Source organism: Puntigrus tetrazona, chromosome 4, assembly GCF_018831695.1.
Source record: "Puntigrus tetrazona isolate hp1 chromosome 4, ASM1883169v1, whole genome shotgun sequence".
In the NCBI taxonomy this organism is placed as follows: domain Eukaryota; kingdom Metazoa; phylum Chordata; class Actinopteri; order Cypriniformes; family Cyprinidae; genus Puntigrus; species Puntigrus tetrazona.
In genome coordinates this window covers 17,341,941-17,351,590 of record NC_056702.1, presented here as the reverse complement: position 1 = coordinate 17,351,590, position 9,650 = coordinate 17,341,941, and the positions used below count along the sequence as shown (strand labels likewise).

The window sequence follows — 9,650 nt, the reverse complement described above, 5'->3', positions numbered from 1 at the left end:
GTCTGAATTTTTCAAAATGTTAATATTTTGATAGGTTTTTCTGCAAATTGTAACAGGATTGAATGTTCTAGAGCGAGACACACCAACAAAAACCACAAAGACACCCACTGCAAACACTTACCTGTTTATGCAGTTTTCCGTCCATTGTGATGTCACTTCCTGGAGAGTGATGTCATTAGGAATTGGATTTTGTAATTAAGGGCATACTAGAAGTTACTCACTGAAAATCTAACAAAATCTGATCAGTAAATTTTAGGATATTATTTCCAACTGGCTCCCATAGTTTTATTGATGAAGAAACGTGAAATGTATCGATGCAATCACTCCCTTTGGTAGAATTTATATATTAACAATGCTGATGAACTTTTTTTTGCATTGCATTGCAGTGCAAATGTATTTTTAAAAATTTCTTAAAATTTTGCTCAGATTAAAATCCTTGATGAGTTTGACCGTAGTGCACCTTTTTTTTCTCGTTTGTATTCCCAGTGCTGCCGTTTCTTTGCAATCAGTCGGTAAAGAGATATTACAAAGGCTAACAGGATGAACACATAAGAGGAAACTATACATTTATTAGCAGTTAAAAACAAGTTGGGCTCGAATACATATCAAAACTAAATTAAGAAGAATGCTATATATAAAGTAAGTTCAAATGGGTTAAATAATTAAAAATTCACTCTATGTTCACATAATTGTGATTAAAGAAAGCTGTGTAATGTTTTAATAATGTATATTAAAACTGCAATAAAACTTGTAATCATCGTATCTGAGATTTTGCTTAGTTTTCTTCCACTTGTGAAATAAAATTCATAGAAAAACGCAAGTTGACGGTATATGAGAGCAATGTTGGTACAATGGTTTTCATATGGAACATCTGAGAAGTTTAATTCATTCAGGTCACTTACAATCAAAACCTTCACCATCATTGGTTATGGATTCCAACAGCGCCGGTCTCCTCTTCTTCACGATTTTTTTTGTTATCTCACAAAGTACTTTTCTTCCACAACCCAAGTTCAATTACACCACGAGAGACACCTAAACCCAACACTACGGTATTGTGAGTAATGCGAAACATGACTCCAGGCCTCTGTCCCATTACAGCCCGGTACTTACGGAACAAAATCATAACAAACTCACTGCATCATCATAAGCATCCTCATAAAACATTCACACCAGATGAAGCCATGAGAAAGCCGTTGTCCATTGGCCGGGCAGCAGTCAGCCGAGAACAGGAGACCAGTTACCATTGGCTGCTTCTTATCAGTAGCATCTCGACTGGAAGCACAAGTTCCTGTATCGATCCGGAGTCGTCCTCACCTCTGGCAGAGGAAGGGGGATTATTTTGTTGTATCGGTAATGCGATACGATGAAAAGACTTACCGCAAACTCATACCAGCGCCTTTAGTACTAAATACCAGCAGACAGAGGTTTTCAGAGCACATTCTTATAAAATGCTTTAATAAATAGCTTGATTTATTTCTAAGAACAAATTCCACTAAATGAACCAAATAACTTTTTTTCCAGAGCAATTTTTCTGTACAAAAAAATTATAAAGTAAAAATACAGCTTAGAAAACAAAGCAAAGCAAAACTAAAAAAACCTCTCCTCCAGCTCCACCCCGCTTCCCTTCCATAACGGACATTGAGCTTAACTCGCTTATTTATACTTGTTTACTTGCATTTGATCGTGGACCGCTTAGGAACGGTTTCTCATCTTCCCATAAGCAAAAAAACTAAATCTTGGATTTAATAGCATGATGAAAGAAATTAAATCATAGCCAGCCGTTTCGGAGGTAATTCATTTCTTTGAGCTGCTTTACAACATAACTGTTCCCTTCATGAAGTTGGGTTCCAACCAACCAAACAAAAAAGGAGGAGAAAACCATTTTTTTTTTGACATATCAGCATCTTTACAAGAAATAAGCAGCATGGTTTTATGATCAGGAAAAAGGACAGGTGTGGAAAGGGACTGGGGGTCTTTAACACTAGAACTACCGGATTTCTGTAACTACTAGAATGATCATTTTCACTGTTCATGCTAGGCTGAACTGAATGCCATTTTTGTCATATCATACTTGCATTTGACGCTTTTACAATGAAGCTTTGAATGTCTGTCATCATATTTTATGATGCCATCACCCTAAAAATAATATTTTTTGTAATACATAATTGTGTAAGAGCTAGACCGCTCCTGAAAGTGTATGCTTATTTTTCACCACAGTGATGGCATCTGAAAATCTAAAATTCCAACAAATATAAAATCACGCAGAATATTTTGTTAATAAAACATGTTGGAAATGATTATAGATTTTTTTTCAATACATTTTGACTATATTTTACAACCTTTACAACGCTTAGTTATTTGAAGTGTTTGTATTGCATGAATGGGAAATAATTATATGTAGTCACCAGTGGAATCATAATCCATCAATAAATGGATTCGTTGAAGCTATTTTTGATAACATGCAACCAGGCTCTCAGCCTAACATACCTGAAGGTGTCCACCCCTTTATCATTATTATTATTATTATTATTTATTTTAGCAAAACGGAATATTAGCTTAGCACTACACTATAAAAACAACTAGAACAAAAGTTGCTAGGCAACAGTGCCAAGTATCTTTAACCGCAGGAAAAAGACACAAAAACTGAAATTATACGCCAAGCTGTAATGCAAACAGTCAATTTGACCGCTATGGCCATTCAAGGTAGAAATACTCAGAACTCTGTTGCGTTTTGTAATTTTAATAAAATAACAACGTTAGAATAAAATATACACACATTTAGGAAAAGTCAGGGTATTATAGTTATATCGGCTGTATTTCAAAGTTATCCAAATTAAAAACGGTCAAAATGACTGCCTTGGTAGTTCTAGTGTTAAGAGGGCGAACACACACGCCACAATACAGCACACGATCGTATAGGTGTCTAGTGAAAACAAAACCAACAACATAATTGGATGATCTCTGATTATATTTTTGTTCTGACTGTGGGACGCTGTATACATCTTACAAAACCTGCCATATCAACTGGCATAAATAAAAGGAATGGTGTAAAAAAAAAAACAACAAAAAAAAACAAAAAAAGAAAAACAGAAAAAACAATAATAATCATAATATTTAAACCATAATTATAATAATAATAATAAAAAAAGTGACTTAAGTTACTAAATTCAAATATACACAGCGACTCCTTTATTATATACACATATTTACACATCTCTTGTCTTTGTTGAATACCTTGATGGTGATATTGGAGCTGCTCTTAAGACCAGCCTCTCCTCTTTGTCGTGATCTATCGGGTCAAGAGACCCTGAAACCGAGGGGCTTGTCCGAAGGCACTTGCGACCGACTCAAAATACTGCAATCCGTTTTTTTTTTTAAAGAGCGTTCAGCCAAGACGACAGAAAAAACAAGGCCACTTTATAGGCACTGTAGCCCTCCTCATAGACAACGAGCTCGGTAAGGCAGGCGTGGAAGGAGAACAGATGAAGGGTTGAAGGGGGATCCCCCCGAAGCCAGCGCCCCCCACCCCCCGCACGTGGTCTGCACCGAAATCGGGCCACTCGAAAACAAAACCAAAAGCACAAAACCGTTTGTAAACAACAACGTAAAAGTCTTTATACGGTTTCTCACGCGAGTTCCTCAGTCCTGCTTCTAAACCAGCAGTTTTTTTTTTTCCTTTCTCCGAAAACAAATCGAGGCTTCTCGCCGCCTCCTTATAACGAAACAGAATTCGCCTCCTCTGTACATAAAAAAAGGAACAAAAGAAATTTGCCACTTTGTCAGCCTCGAAAGAAGTCAAAAAATAAAAAAATAACACATGGGGGAAAAAAACTCAGTCCTTGTTTCTGAGATGGCCTTGGTCTCCTCGTCCTGCTCGTCTGAGCTCATACGCAGTGTTCTTTGTGCTCGGTGCTGATGTTATTGACATTTTTACAGTTGTTGTCCTTTGGGCTGAAGCCTGTCCAGTAGGGTGCTTTGAGGGAAGGGCTGCTGCGGCCGCTGCTGCTTTCACTGCTCCGCGTGGTGCAGATCAGCCCGTTCTTGGTCCGCGCTGCAGGTTTAGAGTACTTTTGGATGGGACGCTTGCCCCCCTCTTCCACCAGCTCCAGCTCTTCCTCCTCTACCTCGTCCTCGTCCTCCCCGCTGGTGCAGGTCCGGTCCGGGGAGCCCATGAGCTTGGTGCGCTCGTACTGCGCGTCCCGGTTGTCCTTGTGCTGTGGCCGAGTCACGGGCCTCAGCGGTTCCCACTGGTTGTTGACGCTCTCCTCCACGGGCACGCGCTCCCGCCTCTCGCGCTCTTTTCGCCGTTTACGGGTCCACCACACGCAGACGATGACACAGAAGACCCAGAGTACGCACAGGACGACGCACAGCACCGGCACCAGGTAGTCTGTATGGAAAGGGAATCCAGTCAGACGCCACAAAACTGATTCAGGCCAAAAATAGTGGGAATAAAGTATGATATAAAACCTATACTGGTTATTGGCCGATGCAAGTCAATTTATCAGGAAAGGTCATTTAGTGGGCATTTTGATTGGCCAGCAATTGATTTAATTGTCAACGCTCATTCCACCATTTAATTATATGATTCAAGTCAAAATTAAGAGCATATATTAATCAATAATCTGGTGTTCATATAATAAAAATATTAGTGCTGTCAAATTAATTGAATGCAAAATCAAATATTATGTTTACATAATATAATTGTGTGTATTACATATAATATAATATAATGCATTATAACATAATATAATAAACACTATTTTGTATTCACAATAATAAATATAATAAGTATATTATAAAATTAAATTATACATTATTTTTATGATCAGAAGCCACTTAAATCTTCATTAACTACTAACAATACCATTTAGATTTTGTTATTAGACAAAATCATTCTGGTTAATGTATCGCTGTGGTGTGACAAATATGAGTGTCGCACAGGTTTTACAGCCCCCTTCTCACAACTGCTGGATGCTCTCAGTACCCTTCCTCCTGTTACTCACAAAGACATTTAACCCGCACTAATTGGTGGAGACGGGGGAACTGACACTCGGTCGGGGGATGAAGGCTGGCTTTAGCCTTGAGGCCAGTTGGCCCCTGCTCTACTCACCCACTGGCTGGAACATGACCGGCATCTCCACTTTGACCTCGATGACGGCCAGCATGACGGTGCTGTTGTGCCGCTTGGACAGTGTGCTGACTATAGCACTAGCTGCCTCCTGGATCTGACTGTGGTTAGGCTGCTCGTCCTGCTGGAACGACTGCACGAGAAATAGCAGGGATTCAAAATATATTAGACTGCATTCCAAAGATTCCACGTAAAAACCACCTACAGAAGGAGCAATCTATAATCATTGACTGTAAGTGTGAATTATTGGGGCGTTGCTGCAATGATACTTAACTATCCTGCATTTGTCGATTTTCTACACCCAAGTTTATGGGTTTCTTATAAAACGTAATGGGCAGTTAAACAACGCCGCAACATGAAAGTTGCAAATTTGTTTACATCATTACAAGTACTGAGCTACAGACCCCAAAAAACTAACATTTCGATACGAGAATCAAGAGACTTGGTTATCAATCTATGGCAATGCGCTAAAAATAAGAGCCGTCTTTATCCAAATAGCAGTAGACTCAATCATTTCAACTCTATTCTGTTTTCAACATGCAAAAACCTGCAGCTGTTCAAAGTTCCTGCCTACAGGTTCCATTTTAATGAGTCAGGCCATTAAACACGGGCCTTCAGTTAGTGACTTGTTACAACACTACAGGGATTTAGTGTAATATGATCGAGGATAAAGGATGTATTCGTAGGTAACCACTATTTGTGAGTTACTTCCGTAAGGCAAAATGTGTCATTGAGCGCAGGAAACACGGCTTCAAATTACGCAAAACTTGCCTGGAAGCACAAAGATATTAATTTTTATATCATTACCCAAGTATGTCTTTTTATGTTATTTCAAGGATTATTTCAAGATTATGCGTTTGTGCAACATTTCACTGTCTAAAGAGAAAAGTGTACATCCTAAGGCTGTGTGAGATGCGCTGAAGCCGGGTTCCAGTGCTCTCCGTGTGGGTGGAGGGAATGCTGCAATGCAGTACGGCCCGCTGCTGGTCAGTCAACTGAATCTCATTACAACATAATGGGCTGGTTTGAAGAAGTTGGCATTGCTCTGGGCGTCTGGGCATTTCGAGAAACTGCGCTCAACTCAGTGAGGAAATCAAATTTGCATCCATTAAGAGATCTGCGCGAGGAGTATCCAGGACCCCCGCGGTTTTGACTTTCTATTCCACCGATAATAGATCCTAGGGGCCCACACAACACTGCTGTGTGAAGGGTACACACGTGCAAAGGACTCATGAATTTAAAATTTGCGAGCGTAGAGAGCTCTCCTTGGGGTCTTTAAAATGTACTTACGATGGCCACCTCTACAGCATCCTGGTTTTTGTAGGAGAGGTCACAAAGAACCAGCAGTGTGTGATCTTTCGCCAGGCTCCGCGTGGAAGGCATATACCTCAGCTCTGAGCAGACGTTCTCCACTGTAGTTCCCTAGAAGGCATAGTGCATACTTAGAAGAATACAGAAAAAACACTACTGGGAATCATAATGTTGTTGTTTTTTGCTCATGGTGGATTGGCATTTTTTGGGAAAAGATACCACATTAACATTATTGCTTTGTTGACATGGTGCTCTGATAATCATATTTTCCAGAATTCTTTGACATTTGGAAAGCTACATTAACAAAGTACCATGGTATTATGATTAGTAAGTCTATGGCAATGTTAATACAAACTTACTGCTATGTTTTTGCAATCATGTAACTCTGGTAATAGCATGATTTTCTGAACACAATACCATTCAAAATAAGAAGATTTTGTATGTTTCTTATGCTCTTTAAGAACGCATTATTTGATGAAATCTACAGTAAAAACTGTAATGTTGGAAAATATAATAATACAATTTATTTATTTGGTGACAACGCTAAAAAACCCTACTTTTGTGGAAAAACATCTGTCTTTTCAGAATTCTTTGATAAATAGAAAGTAAAAAAAAACAAAACAAACATTTTATTGCATGTCTGTAATGAGCAGTGTGATTCATCAATTGGACAAAGACAATAACAATGACAAAGATTACCATGTTTTCAGAACATGGTAGCTGGTAATACCATGTTTTTTAACGTATCTCATAGGCTATGGTTATACTATGTTATTACCGTCATTGTGCGATTGGTTCCACCACAGGATTTTTGTGTAATGGAATGACACACTATAGGTGAATACTTACTTGGGGTAATTTGTCCCTGTTGAATATAAGGGTGATGCGAGCACAGCTCTTGTCCAGGTAGACTGAGTTGGGCTCACATTTAGTTTGAATGGTTGGGACGGCATCGGGGCTTGAACAAAACCCCCACTGGTGGCAAGGGGGAGAGAGGCAAGTCAGGAAGTTGTGCTCCAGACATTCACGACCTCCTGGACAGGAGTGAAGCTCTCGCAGTGGCGTCCCTGGTAAGAGGCACGGCCGCCGGCCACACACCACCTGAGAAAGTGTCACGAAAACATTCATTTCTATAAATAAGAATGAGAAAAAAAGACCTGTTTTTGACATGTTTTCTTCAGACGCTTACCTTGGTGCACTCCACTTTGCCGTTGACACATTGACAAGTGTTGCATTCTTCCTCCCAGCGGCTGCCATGCGGGAACTGAAGTCCAGCATAGTGACATGTCTTACCAATGCCAATGACTGCACCACAACACAAACACAAACGGCGTAAGACTGGGGCCAATTCTAATTTAGGAGCAGATCCCTTTCCTGTCTGGAATGATTTAAGTCACATGATGCCAGGTCAATGCTCCTACGTACGATGCCGTCTGCCTTTCATGTCGTTTACTCTTTAGGAACTATATCCATTGGTTAGTGGCTTTAGATCCACATCTATTAGCTTTTAGCTCATCTTTATGCTAGTTTAGGCAAATCACCTTATTATAATGATTATTGAAGAATCACATGACAAGTTAGCGGCTGCTGAAAACTTCGCTTTGCCATCACAGATACATGACATTTTAAAATATATTAAAATAGAAAACTGTTGTTTTATATTTGTTGAAATACTTCACAATATTACTACTTTACTGTATTTTTTCGATCAAATAAATTCAGCACTGGTAAGAAACATTTCAAAACATTTTTACAATCTTACAGGCTCTGAACTTCTGAACATATGCATTTAAAATGTCCAGCGTTTACTTTTCAGGAAACATACAAAAAGTATCTTGCACTAGATAGATTTATGTCCAATCAAATCCTCACCTGCTTCTGAATAACAAGGAGAAAAAATGTTTCTATTTCTTCTATTTCTCAATATCAGCAAGCTGAGAGATAAAGTGATTGACTCTTTTAATGAATAAACAATAACTCTTACACTCTTGGCATTGAGGTCCGGTGCGACCAAGTGGGCAGACACATCGGAAGCCATTGATCTCATCCACACAGGTGGCACCGTATGCGCAGGGTGATGACTGGCACTCATCAATGTCTGGTGAAGCAAAGAGAACATGAATCAATACGCCTACGGCCCAAAGCAGAAGTGTCAAATGGTTAGGAAAGCTAAAACAGTGATTTGAAATCAATACATAAAGTGTCAGGATTGATGGCGTTCCCATGGCTGCGCCTCAGAAAATGAGGCCGGGGAAATGCATGGAATCCTTAAAGAGTAAGTCAAAGCCATCAATGGACACAAGGAGAGGAATTTTTCCACTGGTTGAATAATTTATCTCCTCTGTCTGTTTGTGAGCCATGGCTAACCTTTGACCCCAGAGGAGGTCAAAGGCCACGGGATGCTCGGTAATCCACCAACACCCTCTTTCTATACATCCCTATTCTTTCCTTCTCGAGATACTCACTGATACGACAGTCGGGTCCAGCGAATCCAGGGGCGCATTCACAGCGGAACCAGTTCACCCCGTCCACACAGATTCCTCCATTGTAGCTGCAAGGAGACGTGAGGACAATGAGGTTATCAGGCCAAAGAGACACCTTCGCCCCCAGTGATTGACATAATACTTCTAATATACATGCACAGAAGTGGAAAGGCAGGAAAAAGGGGGAAGAGAAGAGTGAAAGAGAGCTGGACCAAGAGGGATGCGGGATACCGGCACCTTTCAGATGCAAATCTCCACAGTGGTTCCTTGCTGGGATCCCCACCCCCTACTCCCGCCCCACCTCCCAAATCCCTTGCTCCCAGGTCAGCGATGAAGAAAGGCAGGAGGACAGAGCAGGCTGGGTGAAAAAGAGCCTGTCCGTCCCCTCCTCCCCTCACCGCTGGGGGTGCTCTTTTAGGGCCATCGGCTCTATTGTGGTCCCCATTAAAACCAGCCCGGGGTCTCCTGAGCTGTCGGATTTAGGGGTGATTTAGGGACATCTTCTGCAGTCTTCACAACTAGCTTCCCCCTTGAACCCCTCCCCTCGGTGCATCCGCTCTCAGAGAATGGGGGTTAGTCGGGCAGGAACAACAGGGTGGAATAGGGCAGAAAGCCACATTAGAAGGGTTATTCCTAGCCGTCTATGTTGTACAGGGAAGGGGAGGGTCGCTCGAAACAGAGGGCACAACAGATCTACTGGCGTCCTGGGGCAGAATAGAGTAAAT

At 40.7% G+C, this 9,650-nt stretch overlaps 1 protein-coding gene across 3 annotated transcripts in view; it reads right to left on the bottom strand.

The window, feature by feature from the left end:
* Positions 1–2,720: 2,720 nt before the first annotated feature.
* Positions 2,721–9,650, bottom strand: part of jag2b (jagged canonical Notch ligand 2b) — a 40,578-nt gene continuing 33,648 nt past the window's right edge. For all 3 annotated transcript variants that reach the window (XM_043237097.1, XM_043237095.1, XM_043237096.1), the window contains 7 exons: positions 8,908–8,993; positions 8,427–8,540; positions 7,632–7,747; positions 7,292–7,543; positions 6,422–6,553; positions 5,114–5,264; positions 2,721–4,390 (listed from right to left, as the gene is read on the bottom strand). In XM_043237097.1, coding sequence (XP_043093032.1) covers positions 3,885–4,390; positions 5,114–5,264; positions 6,422–6,553; positions 7,292–7,543; positions 7,632–7,747; positions 8,427–8,540; positions 8,908–8,993 — 1,357 coding nt within the window. In that variant the 3' untranslated portion in view covers positions 2,721–3,884. The remainder of the gene's footprint in view (positions 4,391–5,113; positions 5,265–6,421; positions 6,554–7,291; positions 7,544–7,631; positions 7,748–8,426; positions 8,541–8,907; positions 8,994–9,650) is intronic.